This window comes from Phallusia mammillata, chromosome 4 (genome assembly GCF_965637545.1).
Source record: "Phallusia mammillata chromosome 4, kaPhaMamm4.hap1.1, whole genome shotgun sequence".
Lineage (NCBI taxonomy): Eukaryota > Metazoa > Chordata > Ascidiacea > Phlebobranchia > Ascidiidae > Phallusia > Phallusia mammillata.
This window is the reverse complement of record NC_137255.1, coordinates 12,100,255-12,126,588: the sequence shown is the minus strand read 5'-3', so window position 1 is coordinate 12,126,588 and position 26,334 is coordinate 12,100,255. Positions and strand designations below refer to the sequence as shown.

At 35.7% G+C, this 26,334-nt stretch overlaps 1 protein-coding gene and 1 long non-coding RNA gene across 5 annotated transcripts; both read left to right on the top strand.

Annotated features, from left to right (window-relative positions):
• Positions 1 to 1,053: 1,053 nt before the first annotated feature.
• Positions 1,054 to 26,334, top strand: LOC145222767 (carboxypeptidase D-like). 4 transcript variants are annotated; one of them, XM_080088968.1, is made up of 14 exons: positions 1,054 to 1,816; positions 2,233 to 2,350; positions 8,997 to 9,114; positions 12,688 to 12,830; positions 16,866 to 17,035; positions 19,113 to 19,207; positions 19,485 to 19,851; positions 19,961 to 20,141; positions 22,053 to 22,208; positions 22,272 to 22,454; positions 22,517 to 22,680; positions 24,804 to 24,973; positions 25,308 to 25,398; positions 25,760 to 26,334. In XM_080088968.1, exons 1-14 carry the CDS (start codon positions 1,167 to 1,169, stop codon positions 25,887 to 25,889), a joined length of 2,736 nt encoding a protein of 911 aa, XP_079945094.1. In that variant the 5' UTR covers positions 1,054 to 1,166; the 3' UTR covers positions 25,890 to 26,334. The 4 variants fall into 4 exon arrangements, with proteins under 4 accessions (XP_079945094.1, XP_079945091.1, XP_079945092.1 ...); XM_080088965.1 differs by having other exon boundaries at positions 19,488 to 19,851; positions 22,053 to 22,454; XM_080088966.1 differs by having other exon boundaries at positions 22,053 to 22,454; positions 24,804 to 24,922.
• On the top strand, positions 2,357 to 7,321 carry LOC145222768 (uncharacterized). The gene is made up of 2 exons (XR_013859376.1): positions 2,357 to 4,273; positions 4,347 to 7,321. It is a non-coding gene; the product is annotated as an uncharacterized LOC145222768 (long non-coding RNA).

Here is a 26,334-nt window from a genome sequence, read left to right as displayed (position 1 = left end):
GTCAGGTTGGGAGTCGAAGTGAGGTTATCAATCGACCCCAAATTTTAGCGTCGTATACAGATCCCAGATTGGAAAGTTTTATTTTTGCGCGGAGGATATTTTTTTCGTCAAAATAATTGCGCGGATTTTTGCGCGGATTGATAGACTTTTGATTGACAGGTGGATTTAACGATTAACGCAATTTGTATAACGCTTGCACGACAATCCAGCCGACAAAATGAACAACTAAATAAAGTAATAAACACGACGAATCTTCAGTTTTGCTCTATTGCGCACGCAGCTGTTCTGCTAGATTCTACAATTTTTCATTTTCATAACGATTCAAACATTTTGCTGATTTGTTTTGTGGGGATAATTTATGATTGCCAAACTGCTCTTAACTGTTTTTAATTATTTGTCATACAGAATACATTATTTCATTTAACTTGCCTACGCAAAAGTCACTTTAATTGTCAAACTACGTCCTAAAAATACAGATAAATGTACTTTTAACGACTACGGTAGCGAAATAGACATGTTATTTCAAGCGTGACGATCGGTAAGTTTCGATGCGCTTGACTGATTTACGTGGATTGTCCGCGAAATAAGGCTTGTGACGACGTAGAACTTCATTGTAAAACGAAAATATAAATTTTAAAGAAAGTTTATTATAGTTACCTACGAAAGCTGTGCTAAGTTGCGCGGACAACATTTTTTGCGCGGATTACACGTAAAAAGCCTAAATTTGCGCGGATTACAAGGGGAAATCCAAAATATTGCGCGGAGGAAAAATCCTCCGCGCAGGCCATTCTTTCCAATCTGGTACAGATCTATAGGTCGTTATAAAACAGAATATTCCATACTGGAAATTTGTTGTTTGAAGTATTACTGTTATTCATTCTGCCAAAGTCAATTTTTTTCGCACTACAAGGACTTCGTTTTTTTTCTAAATGCAAACAAAAAGGTTTCTATAACTGTGAGCCATCACTGTAGAGTGTAGATTTAGGCATTTTAGTTTCAAGCTAGCCATTTAGCTTTATTGTTTTATTAAAAATGACTCAAACAGAATATATTTCAAGTAACCTTTCATTTCAGGCCCAAATCTGCCTATGTGAGCAGTGAGCTACAGTTGTTATAAAGTCTTCTGTATCAGCATTAAATATCTGTTCATTTGTATTTTATTTTGAATGATGTCAAACAAAGCAGTTGCGGGCTGCTTTGTTGCTGCTGTATTTATTTTTCTTTTTGCAAGTTTTTCTTTGACAAATCAAAATGGGTCACAAACTGTTGAGCTCCATTCCAAAACACTTCCATCATTAACATTTAATGGATACCATCATTATGATGACTTGGTGCAGCTATTTCAAACTTTAGAAAAGCAGTTTCCAGATTTTGCCCGCCTTGGCACAATTGGGAAATCTGTGAAAGGGCGAGAACTTTTATTTTTGGAAATCACAAACCAAGTTAAGAAACCTTCACCTGGACGACCCAAGGTTAAACTGGTTGGAAATATGCATGGTGATGAGACTATAGGAAGAGAGATTCTAATTTATTTCAGTCAACATCTGCTTAGCACTTATCAAACGGATTTTCGTTCGAAGTTAATTTTGGATACAACACGTTTGTTTCTAATGCCATCTATGAATCCTGATGGATTTGAAAATTCAATTGAAGGAAGTTGCACAACTCCGTTTACCCTTCGCAAATCAAGAGAAAATCAAAATGCTGTTGACCTAAACAGAAATTTTCCTGATCAGTTTGATACACCTTTACAAAGAAAAAGAAGGAAATTTCAGCCAGAAACCAAAGCAATGATGGACTGGATAAAATCGCAAAAGTATGTTTTTAGTTTCAACAAAACAGTCTTTTTTATTTTTGTATATTATTTTTTCCTCTGTAACAGGGTGAAGACCGTCAGATCTGTCTTCACTTGTCAAATACACAAAATATACTCAAAAAGAGTGGCAGACGATCAGCATCAGTGTAAAGTTTTATTTGAAACAGCCTTAATAGGCGAAATTAATATTTCTGTTTCAAATAAAACTTTACACTGGCGCTGATCGTCTTTACACTGGCGCCACTCTTTTTGAGTATGTTTTGTATTATTTTTTGCTTGTAATCATTACAAAGTGTCTTATTTTCGGCAAATTTACCGTATTGGCTTTTTAGAGAACTGCAACATGTTTATTTTATTGTTGTAGTCAATCTTGTCCAAATCCTTTAAACATCTATTTATTTGAACTTTGTGTGCAGGTTTGTACTGTCAGCCAATTTTCATGCTGGAAGTGAAGTTGCAAGTTATCCTTATGACAGCTCTAAAACTCATCGCAGTGGTGTTGACAGCCAAGCACCTGATGATGCTTTTTTTAAGGTTTGCAACTATTTCAGTTTGGCAGCCACAAAATATTTGGCATTTGTTTCATATTAAAATTTCATTACAACAGCATGATGGTTCAATGTAGTGGTTGACAAACTTTAATTACAGCCTCCCAAATGTTTCCAGACACAATTGACTAAACAAAGGCTAAACTTAAAAAATTAATTTGGTAATAACTTTTTTTTGCAGAAGCTTTATGGCCTAAATAAAAAAGTGGCCCACAACCCACCAAAAATTATTTCAATTTTTGCATGATCAAGGAGTTTCATTTTTCTGGTGCATTGTAAAAGTATTTTATTATGGGTCCCCTTCCCTGAAGGGGACACATATTGATTTCACTCTAATTGTTTTTGTTTTTTTTCTTTTTTTTTCATTTGTTTTCTTCTTTTTTTTTTCTTCCCAAAGTTTGTCCGACTCGTTTTTCCATCAAATGTTTGATGGATTTGGCTGAAATTTACACAGATGGTAGATATAGGTATGTAGATGTGCATCCCACTTTGTTTTTGTTGATAACCCCAGTATTTACCCCGCTCGCCCCCTAAAATGGGTGTTTTTACCCAAAGTTTGTCCGACTCGATTTTCCATCAAATGTTTGATGGATTTGGCTGAAATTTACACAGATGGTAGATATATTCATGTAGATGTGCATCCCACTTTGTTTTTGTTGATAACCCCAGTATTTACCCCGTTAGCCCCCTAAAATGGGTGATTTTTTAAACAGTGTCAGAATTGGCTGAAATTTGGATTTCTTGTATAGTATGCCATTTATAGGTGTCACCATGGCAGTTAGGGGCTTGTTAATAGCCCTATGATGTCAGAAACATTAACGGTTGTTGCTCAAAACACCTCTAGTGGTCGAAATTGTAAACATTAGCGGATTGAGCTGAAATTTTGCAGTACTATTGATTGATTCATTGTGGTTTTTATATATTTTTTAGTTTGTGTGTCGAACCCAATTAGTTGCCCTACTAGCCCCCTAAAATGGGTCAGTTTTTTAAAATGTTAAATAGGACATACTTCAAACAATATCTGGGGTGAATCTAATTTTATAGTTTGTATTCTACATAGTATTATTATTTAAGCCCAGTGCCGATCACTGTGTTTTACCTTACAACACCCGACTTTCTCATGGTTATCTCTTGAATTGCATTATTTTCAACTTTGCATGTGTGGGGACCCATGAGTTTTTGCCTGCAGAAACGACTAAAGTTATAAAAGACGATGGCTAATATGGGACCCAATACAAAATAAGCATAGGAAATATATTTATGTTTTAAAATAGGTTATAGTGTATATGCAAGGGCAATATGTGCTAAGCCACCCTTCTAGTTAATTATTAATTTTATTTTTTTACCCCTTTTTAACTCTGAAATATTTTTTGGGTTTACCTGTTGTTTAGGTTGGAAACACAAGCCCTATAAGTTTATTGTAGTGATTCCTTGTTTGGTATTTAAAATTTTAGTTCCCTTGGCCCAGTGGTTAACTTGACCATAGGCGTCGATTTAGGGGTGACCGGGGTGATATGTCTCCCCTTCTCAAAAAACATGGGTGACAACATATGCATTGTCTCCCCTGTTTTTTGTTTGAAAAAAAATATTGCCAGAAAGACCATGTACATGCCTATTAAGCGTTAAAGTAGTGTAAACCTTGTTGTAATATTGTTTGTAAGATTAAAAGTCACAATCAATAAGAAACATCAACAAGTATATCAGTGTAACTCAGATGAGTGTAGCTCAGTGCTTCCTAGCACAGAGGAACAGGTTAATTTTCCCGAAAACATGCCGAGAGATTAAACAAGCAGTGGTTTAAAGAGTTCAAGTGGTTGCGACTTTATCCAGATGGATCTTGCTGCGGCGAAATTTGCGTTTCGGGAGTTTTCACAAAATGGTGTTCCAGTGCTCGCTTGAAAACTTGCCCGTGGGTAAAACGTTCTGTTGATTGGACAACAAATGTTTTGTGCCATAGAATAAAACAGCGTTTTCACTCATAGGTTGATCGTAATGATTCCTCAAATCACACGGTTCTAGACGAACGTTTGCTGGCCAAACAAGAATCCTAGTGCAATATGTTTTTCTGGTCATGCTGGTTTGGCACTCGGGGGTCACAGTGATGAGAAGATCAAGTTAAATATCAGGCGAAACATGGCAAAATTCGTCCCCTGTATCCCACAAGGTGGGTTATGCGCCTTGGCGCCGTGAATTCTTTTTTGGAGAATTACGGTTCAATTCTGAAGTTTTTGAAAGAAATATCCAATGACTGCTCTATCGATGGCCAAGCAAGATCAAAAGCCCATGCTTATCTTTGTAGAATGGAAGAATTCACTTTTTACTTTGGAATGCCAACGCTTTAACACCTGTTTCAAATTGTGCATCCAACGCATAAAAAGTGTCAATCAAAAAATATTATAAGGTTAAGTACAGAAGCTAACCTCAAAATTGGCGGATATGTTGTCTTGTGGTTGTGATGCATCAGATGAAGGCAGTGCAGCAGCAATTTATGATGCATCGAAATGAAGTGCAATTGAATTAAAATTGGATCTTCCTTCTGTTCCAAGAATCCATAGGGTTACACACGACATTACGGAAGAGAAACTTAAAAGTTACTTCACTTCAGTTTTTAGCGATGTCATGCAATGTGTATAGCATTCAATATTGAAACGTTTTCCGGCTAAATTGCTAATGGCTGACTTGCTTCGTCGTGTGCTGTAAGATCCCACAATGGAAGAAAGTGATCTGGTCACGGTTTGCAAGTTTTATGAGGGAGATTTGTCTCACCAGGATGTGGTCCGTGAGAGAAGGCAGTGGTTTGGGAACTGTTGTCAAATGGATAAAAGCATTAATGTAGAATCTCTAAGAAGCCGAGTGGCGACAGATCAAACACTCAAAGAAATGGCACCAAATATGTTTAATGCACTGTGCATTTACCTATGACCTTGACAGCCTACAATATGTACACAGTGTATGCATACGCCGTCCAGTCAGACAGACAAAAGTCCAAAGGGATTGATTCACTGGTTTACAATTGTGACTGTTTAATGCAGAGCGGGTGGTCTCGGCTTGATGCATGGACAGAAGTTTCACTAGGCAGTTTTTTCTGTGATAAAAATCAGCTGTTTGAAGCAGATACTATGAACTATGCATCCCTGAAAGCTGCAATTAATGGTCCTTAAACAGTCTTTGTCAACTCGGCCACCACACTACGAGGGTTTCCCGAAGGTATACTTGTATGTGTCACAAAACACAGTTAAAAATGATTTTTGTCACAACTTTTGTTAGTTTTGACAATTAATCGAGAAGCAATCTTGAGTTAGAAATAAATTAGCCAAAATGTTATTGTTGAACACAGTAAGTCCTGCATGCTACTGAAAATCATGTTAAAAGATCTTTGAACAATTGATCGGCTGCTGCACAGTGCAAGGCTATTGCAGATCAATGATATACATTTTGTAAGACAAATTATTTGAAGTATTCCTCTGCTGCAAAATATCTTCTTCATTTGTCAATGTATGTAATACTGTCTGAGTTTTTCTAGAAGAAGTTTTAATTGTTTAAATTTGTTTAACTGGAAAATTGTTTGGCAATATTGAGGTCAAAGCTAGAGATTGACTGGAAGTATTGTTTTCCTTTCCTTTTTACTTATTTTGTAAATATATAACATTATATTGATGTAAAACAAATATGAACAAAAAAATAACCAAATTCTCATAAACAGGTATATGGGGACCCATTCGTTTTTTGCGGTAAAAAATAATCATGTGTGTGGGTCACATCATATGTAAGTATATCGCTAAAGGGTACATATAAAATATATAAAAGGGAACATAGGAAAATAGGAAAGTCACCCTCCTGGTAATTTTCGTTCTTGGACATTGGTGCTAATGACATAACGAAATAAAAGAAGGTTTGGTTGTTTTGGGTGCCTGTTCTGCCATGACATTGCACTGCACAAGACAGTCTGAAATTGATTGTCCATTAACACCACATGACAAGATGTTTCTGTAGCAATGATGTACATAGTAAATCTTTAAAAAGGATATGGAATATATAAATTGGGCAATATATTACATAGGAATTCTACCTTTTTAGTTTATTATGGGTCCCCTTCCCTGAAGGGGACACATATTGTTTTTGTACGTATATTTTTTTTCTTTTTTCTGTCTAACGCTGGTTTGTGAGACGCGTTTGGTCAAGAAAGAGTGCTTTAAATTTATTCAAATTTACAGAGATGTTAGATAATAATCTAAATTTGATCCTCCTGAAGTTTGACCCCTATTGACCCAGCGGTTCACCCACAGGCCCCCAAAACGTTAATTTTTATAACGGCTGTACTGACTAAAGTACAGCGTCTTGGAATTTCTTGTTTTGTTGCTTGGTGCAATGTAAGGTTTTTTAAAGAATTTTGAATCTTTTTTCCGGATTCACCCATTTTCCACCCATTAAACCCTGAAATAATCGGTTTTAGTAATGCTGGCTTGTGAGACGTGTTTGGTCAAGAAAGAGTGCTGTAAATTTATTAAAATTTACAAAGATGTTAGTTAATTATCCAAATTTGATCCTCCTGAAGTTTGACCCCGATTGGCCCAGCGGTTGACCCACAGGCCCCCAAAACGTAAATTTTCAACGCTGGTTTGTAACGCTCGTTTGGTAAAGAAAGAGTGCTTCAAATTTATTCAAATTTGGACATATGTTAGTTATTAATCCAAACTTGATCCTCCAGAAGTTTGACCCCGAATTACCCAGGGGTTCACCCACAAGACCCCGAATCGTAAATGTGTCTAACGCTCGTTTGGTCAAGAAAGACAAAGTACAGCGTCTTGGAGTTTCATGCTTTGTTGTTTGGTGCAATGTAAGGTTTTTTAAATAATTTTGTATCTTTTTTTTCGGATTCACCCATTTTTCACCCTTTAAACCCCGAAATAATCGGTTTTAGTTTTAAGGCAGAAATACAAGCCCTATGGTGCAGAAATATTTAAAAAAAATAACAATTGTTTAAGCAGGGTATTCGTTTAGTATTTAAAGTATTTACCTTTACAACCCATAATATGTGTACGCTATCAGTCAGATATAAGTCCCAAGGGAGGAATTCACTGGTTCACAATTAAGGCGGCAGAGCGGGAGTGCTCAGCTTGACGTCCGGACAGACGTTTTACGAGACAGTCGTTTGGGTGATTAGAAATCAGCTGTTTTTTGTGCAGCAATGCTGTGTCGTTTTATTGAGTTAGTATGCGCATTTTCAGTTTTGGCGAAGTTTTTAAACCTAAGACGTAATTTAAACTCGATAAACGTTTTCGGTTTCGTTTATGTCAGGCAAAACGTCGTTGATCAACATAAATATGAAAAAATAAACTTAACTTTTTCAAACGCCGCGATAATTGGTCTTTAAATTCTCGTTGTCAGCTTGGCCGCCGCATAACCACGGGTCACTAAAGGTCAACTTGTAGGCATTACAACACAGTTAAGAATTTTTCGTCATAACATATCTTCTTTATTTTTGACAAATCAATTCAAGAATCAGTACTTAAGTGATGTATAAATTAGGCTGAACGGTATTGTTAAACACTAAGGACTGCATGATGTTAAAAACAGTGTCAAAAGGTCATTAAACGGTCGTTTTTGCGAAACAAAGTTAAGTGAAAAACAAGTTGTTATGTATACCTTTGTAGCAAACGTCTTTTTTTGTAGTGTCTAATATAACAGTTAAGGCTTTCTAGGAAAATATGTGTTTAAAACTGAACTTGAACGACAATATCTAGGTCAAAGCAAGAGATTAAATTGAAAGTATTTTCCCTGTTCATTTTTCACCGATTTTTTGTAATTATATGACAATAATGATGCAAAAAGAATACGGACAAAAACTTTTAAAGTTAAGTTAATGCTTTGTAAAAAATTGTCCTTAAGAATCTAACTGCAACATAGGTTTACCGTATATCTGCATAAACACGTGTGTGGGGACCCATTCGTTTTTGCTTGCAAAAACAATCATACATGTAGATACAATCGTGTATAGCAGGGGTCACCAAACTTTTTTCACTGCGGGCCGGATGACTGCTAATAATGATTCACGCGGGCCGCATAGTTTACATGCCCTAGCGCCGTCTTTCCAAACTTAGCTCGAGAGGCGTTTTATGTGCGCCAAGATATGGTCGTTCTACAATCCCATTCAAAATCTGGTGATGCGACTGTTAAACTGTATAATTAGTCTCATCTTACGAGCAATGCTTGTAAATTACGACACAAGTGACAAAAGAAGGCACTTGTTTGCGCACAATTAACACTTGTAGTCTTGTCTGTGACGTAACAAACTGGCTTTGGATCAATCCTGGGCGTTATAATCCTATGAAACTCGGTAACATCAATTCTGAATATCCCCACAGAAAAAAATTTGTAATGAGTAGATTACCTTTTAATGTTACAAAGTTATCAATACAATTTGGCAACCTAAAAAATGTGGTCGTGGGCCGGATGAAATGACCTCGCGGGCCGGATCCGGCTCCCGGGCCGTAGTTTGGTGACCCCTGGTGTATAGTATAGTAAATTGGTAAATATCGTATAGAATATGTATAAAATTGAAGTATATCAGAAAGCCACTTTTCTAGTTTTTAGTTATATATATGTAAAACAACTTATCTGGTGTACTTTAGGTAATGGCTCATACATATGCTAATGCTCATTCCACAATGCACAACAACAACAAGAAATGTGGAGATGATTATTTTCATGATGGCATTACAAATGGTGCAAATTGGTATGATGTTCCAGGTAACTAAAAGTATTTAAAATATTTTTCCCAATTTGTACCGTGTGTCACAAATGTTCTGGACTGTCCCATGACAATAACCCGCAACCTAGTAACCATGGATTATAGACGTTTTCTTTCTGTCCCAAGTCTATTGTTACAGTCATTATTATGGGTCCCCTTCCCTGAAGGGGACACATATTGATTTTACTCGAAATGTTTTTTGTTTTTTTCTTTTTTTTTCTTCTTTTTTCTTCTACCCAAAGTTTGTCCGACTCGTTTTTCCATCAAATCCATGATGGATTTGGATGAAATTTACACAGATGGTAGATGTAGTTATGTAGATGTGCATCCTACTTTGTTTTTGTTGATAACCCCAGTATTTACCCCGCTCGCCCCCTAAAATGGGTATTTTTTCCCCGAAGTTTGTCCGACTCGTTTTTCCATCCAATGTTTGATGAATTTGGCTGAAATTTACACAGATGGTAGATGTAGTTATGTAGATGTGCATCCCACTTTGTTTTTGTTGATAACCCCAGTATTTACCCCGCTAGCCCCCTAAAATGGGTATTTTCCCCCGTCGTTGGTCCGACTTGTTTTTCTATCAAATGTTTGATGGATTCGGCTGAAATTTACACAGATGGTAGATGTAGTTATGTAGATGTGCATCCCACTTTGTTTTTGTTGAAAACCCCAGTATTTACCCCGATAGCCCCCTAAAATGGTATTTTTCCCCCGAAGTTTGTCTGACTCGTTTTGCCATCAAATGCTTGATGGATGTGGCTAAAACTTATACAGATGGTAGATGTAGCTATGTAGATGTGCATTCCACTTTGTTTTTGTTGATAACCCCAGTATTTACCCCGCTAGCCCCCTAAAATGGGTATTTTCCCCCGAAGTTTGTCCGACTCGTTTTTCTATCAAATGCTTGATGGATGTGGCTGAAACTTATACAGATGGTAGATATAGTTATGTAGATGTGCATCCCACTTTGTTTGTCCGGATAACCCTAGTATTTACCCCGCTAGCCCCCTAAAAGGGGTGAGTTTGTAAACAATGTCAGAATTGGCTAAAATTTGGATAGCTTGTAAAGTATGCCAATTATTGTATTGCGCCATTGCAGTTCGGGGGTTGTTAACAGCCCTTTGACGTCAGAAACATGAACGGTTGTTGCTCAAAACACCTCTAGTGGTTGATATTTTAAAAGTTGGCAGATTGGACTGAAATTTTGCAGTACTATTGATTGAGTCATTGTGGTTTCCTACTTTTAAGTTTGTGTGTGTTGAACCTCAATTAGTTATCCTACTAGCCCCCTAAAATGAGTTTTTTAATTTAAATAGTTTTTACTCCATATAGCATATTTAGATGTGCACAGTACCAATCACTGTGTTTGTCTTGACAATACCAAACTTACTCATTGTTATCTATTAAATTGCATTATTTTTAACTTTGCATGTGTGGGGACCCATGAGTTTTTGCCTGCAGAAACAACCAAGGTTATAAAAGACGATGGCTAATATGGGACCCAATACAAAATAAGCATAGGAAATATATTTATGTTTTAAAATAGATCATAGTGTATGTGCAAAGGCAATATGTGCTAAGCCACCCTTCTAGTTGTTTTTGTTTTTTTATGCGTTAATGTTAAGGAACTTCCAAATAGTCAGTGCCAATTTTTAGCGTACCTGTGAAAACGGAACGCGACACTGTTTATCCTTTTAGAAACTGTGAAAGCATAAAAGTTGATTTGTTAACATATTCAAATGTCAATGCATGTGTGGTCTACTGTAGGGCCATGGCCAACAGTTTGAGGCCATTGTTTTAAACCCCAAAGTCTTCATTAACTTTAATTCTATATTTCCATGTTGGAGTTTGGGCCATATGACCACATTTGGGAATTAAAACCATGATGCAACAAACTTTTTTGGCCAAATTCAAAATTTTTGGGCATCCTATTTAGGGATCATGTTTTTGTGGTGAACCTTAACATGTATTGTAAGTACAAAACAATTCTACCCTATATACTCGCAGATAGGTTAAAAAAAATATAGGTGCGACCAATCCGCTCGACATAAGTGCAAATCGCCATGTCAGAACACAATTGAAAGTTTTCGGCTATTGCAAGTACTGTATTTTTCGGCTAATAAGCCGATTTTCAGGACCTTACGTTTTCGACCTAATTTTCTGGCGTCGGCTTATTGGGCGGATATAACGTATTTATTCGAGTATAACGCACAAAATTTTATACTAATTTTCTATAAAAAATTAAGGGTGCACGTTATAGACGCGAGTTTTAATGGTAAAAAGTTCTTTTTCCTGCAATTAATTTATATTTACAGAAATAACTACCGTATATATATACTTGCTGATAGGTCGCTTTAGAACTTTTTACCATTAAAATCACTACTACCACAAAAGGTTTTCTGGTGATCAAGTTCTATCAAAATATTTTTTAATAACCTGTCAGGACAAAGAAACAATTCATAAGCAAAAACTAGGTTTTTTGGCAACATAAAACAAGTACCTCAGCTTGTTTATATCCGAAACTTCCCATTGTAATTAACTTTTATTCTCAGTAATAAATTGTTGTTCTAACTAACATCAGTACCAACTTTATTATCTTTCAGACTGCCTTCACACCTTTATATTTAAAAAGTAATAATAAATACAAAATTGTGCTACAATTATTTTTTAAGGCTGATTTGATGGGTTTTGTTAAAGCCCCAAACCTTGTAAAGCATACAAAATATTGTTGCAACATGTTGTGCTTGACTGCATTTGGTGATTTGGACGCGCAACCTGTTTTGGGTACTTTAAAATATTAAAATATAAAAAGCGTTGATCTTAAATGCAACATGAAAACATTTTATAGCAGTCTTGTGTATCCTGGTAACACTCAGAGTTATGCCTTCTGAGCATCACAAAAATGCGAGGTGGCGGACGTAAAGTATGACGTCACTAAAGTGTGCAACTACAAAGAGCTTAAACTCAAAGCCCAACAAACTTACCGTAGAACGGCACAGTCGACAAAAATTCAAAATATAGAAAAAAATTCAAATGTCAAAGACATTGTTTATTTTTGAACATGTACGTTGCTGTTTATTATTGGTTTAGCAACGTTTGAAAAATGTTTCATCGGGCAGTTGTTGCTTTGTAGCACATCAAATAACCATTTATTACAATATATTCGCATTGTACACGATAATGGCCAAACATTCACCGGCAAACCATTTGTGTTTGGCGTCATAAACAATCAAGGCACTAACCCAAACAGGTTGGACTTTTAAGGCAAATTTTGTTGCTATATTGGCAGTAGGTTTGTTTCAAAGCAAAATTTTACGCACTTTTCTTTAGATTTTACAATGTTTCGTACGCTATCGCTATAAACAAACCAAAATATCCACAGTGGCCGCCACCGTGCTTTCCAAACCCAAGGTGGCGCCGCCTACTCGGCGCCTATGCTTCTGACTTCTGACTAAATTCTAGTTTAAACCAACTACCTTTTGGACTAAAACACAACTCACTATTCTCCACCATTGCTTGTTGTGTGCAATCCTTTTGTTTCACAACACAGTACCAGAAAGCTTGTTTTTTAGGAGGAATGCAAGATTACAACTATCTGATTGGTGACTGCATGGAAATAACACTTGAACTAACCTGCTGTAAGTATCCCAAGGCTTTACATTTAAAAGAAGAGTGGAATAAAAACAAGGAAGCACTGTTTCAGTTTGTAGAGTTGGTAAGTAATCATTGTTGTGTGTAGATCAGTGATTCTCAAACTGTGTGCCGCGGCACACTAGTGTGTCGTGAGAGATATCCAAGTGTGCCGCGAAAAAATCTCTATTTTAAGGTGCAAACATTCCCTGGTGTTTTATGACTCTATGACGAAATGCTGGTGCTCATGACATCGTTTCAAAGCTCATATTTTTGTTTTTGGAAATATAATGCGTCCTTACCCACCACAATAAAGTTGAAAATTTACAATATATGATTAACTTCCGTTATGTTTACCTACGAAGTGTGCCGCGGAAGAAATTATAAGTTCTTTAATGCGCCGCATGCTTAAAAAGTTTGAGAACCACTAGTGTAGATGCACAGCTTTTGCAAAAAACAATTTGGTCTCACAAGTACAGTCTGTAGGCCTGATGTGGTGCACCAAAGTTTGTAATATGGCCACTTAAGCTTTTCTTTGCCGTTTAAGCATGAGTTCTAAAACAAAATTCATAGAAAATGTCCCTAAATCATGGAAAACAAACATAATTCAAACCTGAAGGGGACACATATTGTTTTTGTCCGTATTTTTTTTTTCTTTTTTCTGTCTAACGCTGGTTTGTGAGACGCGTTTGGTCAAGAAAGAGTGCTTCAAATTTATTCAAATTTACAGAGATGTTAGTTAATAATCCAAATTTGATCCTTCTGAAGTTTGCCCCTATTGACCCAGCGGTTTACCCACAGGCCCCCAAAACGTAAAAATTTTAAACGCTGGTTTGTGAGACTTGTTTAGTCAAGAAAGAGTGCTTTAAATTTATTTAAATTTACAGAGATGTTCGTTAATAATCCAAATTTGATCCTCCTGAAGTTTGACCCTGATTGACCCAGCGGTTCACCCACAGGCCCCCAAAACGTAAAATTTTTAAAACAGCTGTACTAACTAAAGTACAGCATCTTGGAGTTCCATGCTTTGTTGTTTGGTGCAATGTAAGGTTTTTTAAAGAATTTTGTATAGAAATTTCACTGGTTTAGAATTTTGGTAGAAATTCACTGGTTTACGATTAAGGCGGCAGAGCGGGAGTTCCCGGCTTGACGTCCGGACAGACGTTTTACGAGACGTTCGTTTTGGGTGATTAGAAATCAGCTGTTCTTTGTACTCGATAAACGTAGTTCGGTTTCGTTTATGTCAGGCAAAACGTCGTTGATCAACATAAATATGAAAAAATAAATTTAACTTTTTCGAACGCCGTGATAAATGCTCTTTAATTTCTCGTTGTCAGCTTGGCCGTCGCATAACCACTGGTCACTATAGGTCAACTTGTACGCATTACAACACAGTTAAGAATTTTTCGTCATAACGTATCTTCTTTATTTTTGACACATCAATTCAAGAATTAGTACTAATGTCATGTATAAATTAGGCTAAACGGTGTTGTTGAACACTAAGGACTGCATGCTGTTAAAAAAAGTGTCAAAGGGTCATTAAATGGTCGTTTTTGCTAAACAAAGTTAAGTGAAAAACAAGTTGTTATGTATACCTTTGTAGCAAACGACTTTTTTTTATATAGTGTCTAATGTAACAGTTAGGGCTTTCTAGTAAAACTTACAAAGTTTAGTGAAAAACAAGTTGTTATATATACCTTTGTAGCAAGCGACTTTTTTATATAGTGTCTAATGCAGTGGTTCTCAAACTGTGGTACGCGTACCACTAGTGGTACGCCGGAACTTTTCAGGTGGTACGCAAGTAGCTTTCTGTGATACCTAATTTAAGTCCGGTCTAAAATTGCAACTCAACTGATCCAACTGATCAGCCCTAGTTTGGGCGAAACTCGTGTTTTGGACATTCTTTTGAAACCGCTAAATAAGTTGGCAAGTTTGAGAAAATGGGCCTGTTTCTTGGTTTATCCATTCAAACAGGGTTTAGGACTTTAGGTGGTACGCAGCGATACAAAAAGTTGTCAGGTGGTACGAGACCCGGATAAGTTTGAGAACCACTGGTCTAATGTAACAGTTAGGGCTTTCTAGTAAAACTTGTGTTTAAAAACTGAACTTGAACGACAATATCAAGGTCAAAGCAAGAGATTAAATTGAAAGTATTTTCCCTGTTCTTTTTTCATTGATTTTTTTGAATTATATGACAATAATGACGCAAAAAGAATACGGACAAAAACATTTAAAGTCAAGTTAATGTTTTGTGAAAAATTTGTCCTTAAGAATCTAAAAATAACCGCAACATAGGTTTACCGTAAATCCGCACAAACACGCGTCTGGGGACCCATTCGTTTTTGCTTGCAAAAACAATCGTATATGTAGATCAAATGATGTGTATAGTAAATTGGTAAATATCGTATAGAATATATAAAATTGAAGTATATCAGAAAGCCACTTTTCTAGTTTTTAAACATTTTTGTCAAATCAAACTTTGGCATATTATGAAACTTCCTCCTCACAGTGAACCCTGAGCCTATATTTTACCAGATCTTATTGTATTACTACCATGCAAGTTTCAAAAATATGCCAAAAACAGGTCCCTACAATCAAACACAATATTGTTTAGAGCAGGGGTGTCAAACATGCAGCCCTCTAAGAGTTTGTATGCGACCCGCGAAGTAACTTTTAGAAGTTATGTGTTTTACACAGGAGGAATACCCTGTCATACCAATGAGTTCACATGTTACAATCATTCTCTATTGGTGGTATATGCAGCGATTTGATTGGATGATTGAAATAGTTGATCTTTAGAATCAGCAATGGCAATTGTTGCTTCATTGTATGCAATTGTTTTCACACAAAGTAACATAGCACAGTTTTTTTTAACCCTGCTACACTGAATACCTGTTTGTTATTTATGACAATATTGTTTTTAAATGTAGTTAATTACATTAAAGAACTTTTTTTACCTTTTTATTCATGCAATATTTTTGTTGTCATGTTACACTGTAACAAACGTTTTGATAGTGCGGCCCTCAACTTCTTAAAAATTTGTTTTTGGCCCTCAAGGAAGTTTTAGTTTGACACCCCTGGTTTAGCGTATTTGCATCATTTCTACCCAGGATAGCAAAAGTTTGGTATTTTATCCAAGTATATATATTTTTTTTTAGCCAAGACACCCATTTCTCAATTTTAAACAGGGATGTGGGTAAATTCTTTGACATATGACATTCATAATTTTTTTAGCAGACATATACAAAAACATACAGCTGTATTTTTTCAGCATTTTCGTTAATTTAGAGAACTTGGTCAGATTCAAGACTTTGATGGATGGCGGCTTTCTTTAAGCGCCATACATCGTAAACCATTATTACTAAGTGCAATGAGACAAAAATATAGATTTTATAACCATACCTGGTTTCAGAATATATTCTGGGGGTTGCTCATTCTGCTTTTGTTAGGATTTATATTTTTTGTTTTGTTTAATGCTGGCAGAAAGAATGCTTTAAAGTTATGCATATGATAGTTGATTCTTCCCAAGTTTGACTTTGGTTGATGCCAAAGTTTACCCCCTGACCCTCAAAATGTAAAATTTATAAAACAGCTATACTTACCAAAGTACAGGACCCAGTAGTTTTGTCATTTAGTGCACTGCAAAGTATTTTAAACCATTTTGTAACCTTGGTTTGCCCCCTCTTTTATGTCAAAATATTTATTTGTGGTTTACTAGCCTTTAGGTCATAAATACAATCCCTAATGTGCTAAAATTGCAAACAACTAACCGGATGTTCCATTGGCAAAATTATTTGGAATTTAGATAATCTAATACGATACCTGCTTCTTCCAATTTGTCTTCTCTAACAATAATTGCACTGTATTAATGTTGTTGCCAATTGCCCACATGTGTGGGCACATAAGTTTGCATCCAGAAATAGTTAAGTTGTTAAATAGATGCCCACCTGAAATTAAATGACAAATGTACATCCAATGTAAGTATGGCAAATGGTGTGTGCGGCAAGTCATTAAATAGACTGTACAATATATAAATTGGCGCTATGTAGGAAAGCCAACTTTTAGTTTGTATTTGAAGCTATTTTTAACAGGTTTGTTTGTATGATTGTGTATTATATAGGTGAATCGGGGAATACATGGTTTTGTAATTGATGGTGCAACATTGGAACCACTGGAAAATGTTACAGTAACGACAGCTGAAATACCGAAACAAGTCCGTACAGATGATAATGGTGCTTATTGGAGGATGCTTGTTGCTGGAACGTATACAATGACATTCTACAAGGATGGGTATATATTTATGGGTTATATTGTTATTGTTTTGTCTGTATTTTGTTTCTGTTTAACGCTGTTTTTGGTCAAGAAATTATGCTTCAATATTATTCAATTTACACACATGTTATTTTGTTATCTAAAGTTGATGAAATTTTTAAAACAGACTAAACTACATGATCTGGGAGCTTTATACTTTGTTGGTTGGTGCATTGTGAATGATTTTAAATGATTTTGAAATGCTTAGTTGGATTCATCCATTTTCACTCGTTCATCCCCAAATATTTGTTTCTTGGTTTGTAGGTCGGAAATGCAAGTCCTAATGTGCTGAAAATTATAACAGTTATTATGTTGATTTTACTCGAATTTTTTTTTTTTTTCTTGTTTTTCTTGTTTTTTTCTCCCCAAAGTGTCCGACTCGTTTTTCCATCAAATATTTGATGGATTTGGCTAAAACTTATACAGATGGTAGATATAGTTATGTAGGTGTGCATCCCACTTTGTTTTTGTTGATAACCCCAGTATTTACCCCGCTATCCCCCTAAACTGGGTTATTTTCTGCCTAAAGTTTGTCAGACTCATTTTTCCATCAAATGTTTAATGGACTTGGATGAAATTTACACAGATGGTAGATATAGTTATGTAGATGTGCATACCCGCTAGCCCCCTAAAATGAGTGAGTTTGTAAACAATATCGAAATTGGCTGATATTCGGTTAGCTTGTAGAGTATTGCATTAATAGGTGTCGATTGTTGTGTTCAACCCTGTAGCCCCAACATTTACCCCACAAGCCCTCAAAGTGTAAAACTTATTAATATGTTACTGGGCACCACAAACGAAAGAATTCTGTGGCGCAATAATGTTACAAGGGCAACCAGTTGTATGTTACTCGTTTGTGACTTTGTGGGTTGCTTGTGGTTGAAATTTTAAACATGGGCAGATTGGGCTAAAATTTTGCAGTACTATTGATTGAGTCATTGAGGTTTCATATTTTTTTAGTTTAGTGTCAAACCCCATTAGTTACCCTACTAGCCCCCTAAAATGGGTAAGTTCATAAAACAGTGTCGGAATTGGCTAAAATTTGGGTAGCATCCTTCTACGAAGGGGGCACGTATTGTTTTTGTCCGTATTTTTTTTCTTTTTTACAGTCAACAGTCGTGTTGGTGTTTAGAAAACAGCTGTTTTTGCGCAGCCATGCTATGTCGTTTTATTAAGTTATCAAGCTCATTTTCAGTTTTGGAAAATTGTGTTTAAAAACTGACCTTGAACGACAATATCAAGTTCAAAGCATGAGATTAAATTGACTGTTCTTATTTAATGTTTTTTTGTAATTATATGACAATAATGATGCAAAAAGAATACGGTCAAAACTTTTAAAGGTGGGTTGAGGCTAAACTTGGTTAAGTTTTTCCTTTAGAATCTAAAAATAGCCAGGATGTTTGTTTACCATAAATCTGCACAATCGCGCGTGTGGGGACCCATTCGTTTTTGCTTGCAAAAACAATCATATGTGTAGATCAAATGATGTGTATAGTAAATTGGTAAATATCTAACAATGATTGTGCCCTATTTTTACTGTTACCAAATCGCATATGCATATGTGTGGGGACCCATTAGATTATGCTTGCAGAAACAATTATGTTATAAAGTGCCAGGAAAAAGATAGGGACCCAATGCCAAATATATATCCATTATAAATATAGTAAATGGTATATGTGATACATCGTTAAATATGATGTAGTATATATATAAACTGGCAATATATAGGAAAACCACTATTCTAGTTTACTGGTTTACGATTAGGTAGGGCTCAGCTTGACGTCCGGACAGGCATTTTACGAGACAGTCGTAATTGAGGTTGTTTTTGTCCCGGAATCCCGGGATATGCCAAAGTGGCAAATTTGAGAAACCCTAGTGTAGATCAAATGATGTGTATAGTAAATTGGTAAATAGGATATAGAATACATAAAAAGGAAGTATATTAGCCCCTTACAGTCCTTCCATTTATGTTTTTGAACATTTACTAAACATTCAGTTTTCTTAAGTGCAGACCACTGACTGACCCATTAAATATGTTTTTTTTTGTTAAATTAAGGTATCAACCTTCTGTACCAGTTGTTTTAAATGTGTCAGATGATCATCATATTGTGCACAACGTGACACTGTTTCCTGTTCAATCCAAATCAGATGGTAAGCTTTGTTTGGTTGTTTGAAATATGTCTGACAAATGGATTATATGATCTCAGCTAAATTGTTATTATCTGCAAATCCTAGTACACCAGACCCATTTGTTTGCATAGACCCTTCATGGCTGTTCCCAGTAGGAATGAATTCATCTTATCATTTAAGTATTTCTTAACTGTACTTCAAAAAAGAGAAACAAAATTATAATAATATATAATTTTAAAAATAATTTTGTTTCACAATGCTGTAAAGTAAAATTTGCAAAATATACTTTTGATTTTAGTAGATCCTGTGGAGCCTGAGGATTTCAAGCATCATCACTATGACGATGTGACAAGTTTTCTTCAGTTTTATAATCACCAATATCCCAAAATTACTAATTTATATAGCATCGGACAATCAGTGCAACAAAGAGAACTATGGGTGTTTGAAATAACTGACAAACCTGGTGTTCATGAGCCAGCTGAACCAGAGTTTAAATACATTGCAAACATGCATGGAAATGAAGTTATTGGCAAGGAACTCATTTTAAATTTAATTGAATATTTATGCAAGAACTATGGAAAGGTTAAAAATGTAACAGACCTGGTTGATACAACAAGAATTCATCTAATGCCTTCAATGAATCCTGATGGATATGAAAAATCAAGGTTTGAATAACAATATACTATTCAAAGTATTTATGTAAATTGGTCTAAAATTGAAACTGTTTATATAATTCATACTATCATCTTGAAGCAAATGTTTGTTTTAATTTAGGGAGGGAGATGCTCATGGTGTCTATGGCCGAAGTAATGGGAATGGTGTAGATTTAAATCGAAATTTCCCAGATCAGTTTGCAACCAAAGATCCCAAGCCAGAGCCTGAGGTGGCAGCTGTCATGAAATGGATGAAACAAATTCCATTTGTCCTTTCTGCTAATATGCATGGTGGTGCATTGGTTAGTAGAAGCATGTTTAGTTTTGATTCTTTAAAGTAGTAAATTAGACTGGGTATATGTGATGACACATTGTTTTTTTGCATAGCGGAGGTATTTGTACACATTTTGGTTAGAAAAACATAATTCAAATTGTTTCACTTTTTCATTAAATTGTGCCCTGGTTATATCAGCAGTTCACCAACAGGCACAAAACCCTACAAAATTTTCAAATTACGATGCATTCTAAGGTACACAATTCAGGAGGTTTATATTGATTGTTTCTGTTTAAGTCAATTTTATTCCCTTTTTTAAAGTGATGAAATGTTAAGCATTTGCAGGTATGTTGGTCATGTTATGTTGAACAAAATATTAGCCTATTAGACTGCAGCACATGTACTTTGAAACCTTACACTCTGCAGCACATGTAGTGTCATTAGAGTGATTCCTAGGTTTATGATCGACGCTTTGGAGAAAGCATGAATGTGCAAATGGGCAACCAAGCAATGTCATGTCACCTAAAATCAACTATATCGTTAGTTATACTGTGTGATTTTAGTGTTTGTCTTGCTACTGTATCACGATGTAATTGAATAGTTGTAACCAGAGATGTACGAATATCCGGTTTGTCGAACTTATTTGGCTGAATCTGTTACTTTTGCAAAGATTCTGTTTCGGCCGAATAATTACTTGCAATTCGGCTGGAACCTAATCTTTTACGAACACACATTTAAAGCAATAAACATGTCTTTTCTGCTTGGTACCAATAAAAACGCTTCAATCATTATATTTTTTAACACATTATCGCTTTTCCCACTGCAGACAAAAAATCTGTAATTCATTGTGGGGTTGGCAATTATGTTTGAGGCAATGATAAACCCATCAGAACTAAAATAAGAACGAAACACAACCATTCTGCACTAATTGCCCGGTAGATAAACTTCTGTTTTCATGTCACACCCGTAGGGTATGACTCCGCATGACAGCATAAATGATTCTGTTGATTCGGCAGAATTTATCTGGCAATCCAGCCGAATATTCGGTTTCTGCCAAATCGAAATTCGCTGATTCTGTACATCAGGGGTGTGCAACCTGCGGCCCGCGGGCCAAATGCGGCCCGTTGATAAAGGTTGTGCGGCCCGCTGAGACGCTGGAAATTTCTAATTTCCTGGCAAACGAGTCCAATTATCATAAATTTTTGAGCAGATTAATGCGCCCGGTGGTATTTCTCTGCCACCTGGCAATAATGCGGCTATAAATAAATGCGACTTTTACTTGTTAACTCAATATAAGCATATTTGGTATGAAACAAAGTAAAATCAACTTGTGTTGCAGCCCGCGATCTTATCATGGTAGTTGTATTTGGCCCGCATAGTGACAAAGGTTGCACACCCCTGCTGTACATCACTAGTTGTAACCAAGACAAGAAAAGAAACCCAACGCAGAATAAGGTTGCATGTTTTTTACTCACTAACAAAATGAACTGGTCAAATGATAAACTGCGTTTCACCGAAATTGTGTTTTGAAAAGGTCCATTGAAAGGTCATTGTGTACACAGTAACTGCCGCAGTTATGGTGGGTTTTTAATATGTTACATACTTTAGGTGCAGTAGTTTAGACAGTTTTAAAACAAACTAAGAACATTAAAAACCTGTATTACTGTGATAACTTTTTTTCTGTGATTAATAGGTAACTGCAACATTAATAGAATAGGTGTGTTATATATGAAGTGGAAATTGATCAGAAAGCCGCCATTCTAGTGGTATAGGACACTGTACATATGAATTGCAAATATGTAGGAAAGCAACATTTTTAGTTAAATAACATAAATTTATTTTGGCTAAATTGTGTGTAGGGTAGTGAATTATGAAGCAATTTCTGGAAGTTGCTATTCCAACTTGTAAAGTAGTGGCAATTTATAAACATTTGTTCCAGGTTGCAAATTATCCATGGGATGAAAATTTTCCAAGGCATCAGGGGAGGAGGGCTAATTTATCTCCTGACAATGATGTGTTTAAACAAGTGTCATTGGCTTATTCACTATCTCATGCCACAATGTCTGAAGGACCGGCATGTGGGGATATTTTTCAGGTATTTGTTATGGCAAACACCATTTGTAAACACCATTCATGTAGTAACAAAATCTTTTATCAGGATGGCATTACTAATGGAGCGCAATGGTATGAAATCAGTGGCAGTATGCAAGACTGGAATTACGTAAATACAAATTGCTTTGAAATAACTCTGGAGTTGGGCTGTGTGAAATATCCTAACCAAGGGACACTGCCAACTTACTGGCAGGACAACAAACATGCTCTGCTTGCTTTCATGCAACAGGTTGTAAAAATAGAACTATCAGTGCCATGTACTTAATGATATGAAAAAATGTTTTTTTGTAGGTTCATAAAGGCATTTATGGTTTTGTTCATGACAAAGCAGGGAAGATTTTAAGCGGAGCAAAAATTAAAGTAGATGGAATTGATCATGACATACAAACAGCTACAGATGGTGATTATTGGAGACTTCTTGTACCAGGGACCTACAGAGTTACTGCAGAAAAAGAGTAAGAAACTGCAACTTTAATAGGTTTACATAAGTCACATATTCCGTCACCATACAAGTTTGATTCAAACATGTGATTACTGGCTTATGGAGTAGAATTTATATCACAACAGATATCTTAATATGCCATGTCTAGCATGGGCATTATACGGAGTCAAGCCAATACCCGGAAATTTCCATGCAACAAGGTAGAGGCTATAAAAATGTGGAAGTTGAATCACAAGCACCATTGCTTTAAATTATGCACATTTAGCATAATAGAGAATGGGTGTATTTTAGTCAACAACTTCGTAAAAGTAATAAACATTTATTACTAAGAAGATCAGCCCAGTCACCTTCAAGCAGATCAGCCATTTCAACACGTTTCATGCTTAGTTATGGGTTCCCTTCCCTGAAGGGGACACATATTGTTTTTGTATATATTTTTTTTTTCTTTTTTTCTTTTTTCTTTTTTTCTTTTTTCTTTTTTTCTTTCTAACGCAGATTTGTTCCCACGTTTTGGTCAACAAAGAATGGTTCAATCTTTTTCAAATTTACACACATTGTAGATATTGGTCTAAAGATGGTCCATGTGAATTTTGACCCCGTTTGATCCCTCGGTTCACCCACAGCCCCCCAAAACGTGAAATTTTTTGCGCGGATTTGTTCCCACGTTTTGGTCAAGAAAGAATGGTTCAAACTTTTTCAAATTGACACACATAATAGGTATTGGTCTAAAGATGGTCCATGTGAATGTTGACCTCGTTTGATCCCTCGGTTCACCCACAGCACCCCAAAACGTGAAATTTTTAGCGCGGCTATTGTTCCCACGTTTTGGTCAAGAAAGAATGGTTCAAACTTTTTCAATTTTACACACATTACAGATATTTGTCTAAAGATGGTCCATGTGAATTTTGACCCCGTATGACCCAGAGATTCACCCACAGGCCCCCGAAACGTAAATGTGTCTAACGCTCGTTTGGTCAAGAAAGACACTGTAGGCAGAAGTACCAAGAGAGTAACTCACTGGTTTACGATAGCGGGAGGGCTCAGCTTGACGTCGGACAGACGTTTTACGAGACATCGTTTCAGTGATTAGAAATCAGCTGTTTTGCACAGCAATGCTATGTCGTTTTATTAAGTTATCACTCACATTTTTAGTTTTGGCGAAGGTTTTACACCTATGACGTGATTTAAGCCTAATAACCGTGCTTCGGTTTTGTATATGTCAAGAAAAACTTTGTTAATAAAAGTTAAGATGAAAAAATTAACTTGACTTTTTTGCCAAATAAATGTTTTTTTAAATGCTCGCTGTCAGGTTGGCCGCCGCATGATCACGGGTTACTTAAGGTCAACTAGTCGGTATTACAAACACAGCTCAGAACTTTCTTCATAACGTAGCGTTTTTTTAACAATCAATTTAGGAGTCAATACTCAAGGCATGTATAAATTAGGCTTAACAGTATTGTTGAACACGAATGACGGCGTGCTATTGAAAACGGTGTCAAAAGGTCAAACAGTCGTTTGGCGTGTGCACCCTGAGAGGTTACTACAGGTCAATGGTACTCATTTTGCGAAACAAAGTTAAATGAAAAACAATTTGTTATGTATACACTTGTAGCAAATTGCTTTTTAATTTAAAGTGTCTGTAACACAACTGTTACAGCTTTCTAATAAAAATTGCCCGACCTTGGAGGACTATATCTGGGTTAAAGCAAGAGATTAGATTTAAGTCTTTGTTACGTTTTTTTAATGTTTTTGTAATTACATGACAATAATAGTGCAAAAAGAATACGAACAATTTTTTTTATTGTTGGGTTAATGCTTTCTAAAAATTTGTCCTTAAGAATGTAAAAATCACCGCAACATTTGTTTACCGTAAATCCGCACAAACATGCGTGTGGGGACCCACTAGTTTTTGTTTACAAAAACAATCATATGTGTAGATCAAATGATGTGTATAGTAAATTGGTAAATATCGTATAGAATATATAAAATGGAAGTATATCAGAAAGCCACTCTTCTAGTTTTGTAAGGATTTATGATTGACTGGTTCCATGATCTGTGTTTTTGCTTGTATCAACAAAATTTTGCCAAACATGTTTAATTTTATTCTCAATATTTGTTTATTGTTTTCTTTTTCAGTGGGGAAAGTCAAACTAGGTCAGTAAAAGTTGAAGAACTGGCAACTTTGCTTAACTTTACTTTGAATGTTGGGTCATCATACACTTCAAACATAACCATCCAAACAACTACAACAATCAGTAGGAACCACATTTTTGGATTTTCTAAAGCCTTTGTCTTTACTTCCACTGGTGGGTAAATTTCACCAGTCAAATATTACAAAATCAAGTCATTTTGTTTAAGATGCGTATTGTGTATAAATATGGTGTACTCACTTTCTTGTTGGTTTAAAGTACTACAATTTTTTTAGCTGTAACCTCCTAAAGTGAGCCTAATTGCAATACAATAGCCAAACCAAAATTTTAAAAAGCTTGTTAGGTTTTTTATAGTGTGCAGTCTGTTTTGTGTAGATGTTGCATTACCACGTCACTATGCTTTGTTAAGTAACATAGACTTTATTAAAAATACTACTTCATTCATTTAGGTAACATTTAAATTGTTGTTTGTGATGACATTGTTTTCTAGTTACATCTGTGGTTGCATTAATTTGCATAGTCTGTATTCTGAGACTATTTTGCTGCAAGAGATCATATCAACAACCAAAGGGTTTTCACAGGTAATATTGTTGGTGTTTTTCCTTAATCTCTGTAAGTTATGTAAGAAGTTTATTGAGGATTTTTAGGTTCAGAGTTGACTATTTTTTTACCTTATCTTAGGCAATTTTTTACCACAATCGTCTATAAATGTAAAGTGGCAATATGTGTGAAAGACCCTGTAAGTGGGTTTTGGTTTAACATTTTTAGTGTTAAACTACATTTGCCACAAAAATGTAGCATGTTGTCATTGTGAGTGCAACTAAATGATGGTGACAAACATGTATCCATTGTCATCATTATTAGTAATTTGTATGTGATCATTCATTCAACATGTAAACAAAGTCATTCAACATGTAAACTGAAAACACTTTTAACCTACAGGATGAACGGAGAGGCTGTTGCCTATTTTGATGAAGTACCAAAAGGTTTATCTGATGATGTGGTGAATGAGTATCATGATAATTCTGATGGAGAGGAAGTTGTTTTTATTGCGACCAAACAGCAAATTTAATGGTTTTATAGTTGTTTCTATAAATGGTGCACTTTATATTGTTTACATTGTGTTTATCTTTTGCTGCACTTCATTCTTCTGCCTGGACCAAAACACAAAGGGCTTCTGCCAAGTATTACAAGTATTTTTTAAGCATTGTTTTGTGAGCATACATTATTGTTGGTTTATAAAGAAGACAAACTCAAAATACATTGTTGGCATAAAAAGGATGTATAAGATGTTTTTCGGGTATTTTTTCTGTTCCACCCGTTTTTTTTAACCTTTTCAAATTGACACACATTAAACGGTAAACATGAAGTTTGTTAAACAGCTTGCAACTCAGTTTGTGATTTCGCCCCTTTCACCCCCGAATCTTTTAAATCGTTTTTATCTTTTTACGGTTGATGGCAGAGTGTTTCTTGTTTGTTGTCTAAAATTTTAGCCCGATTCGTACAGGGTTTGAGTA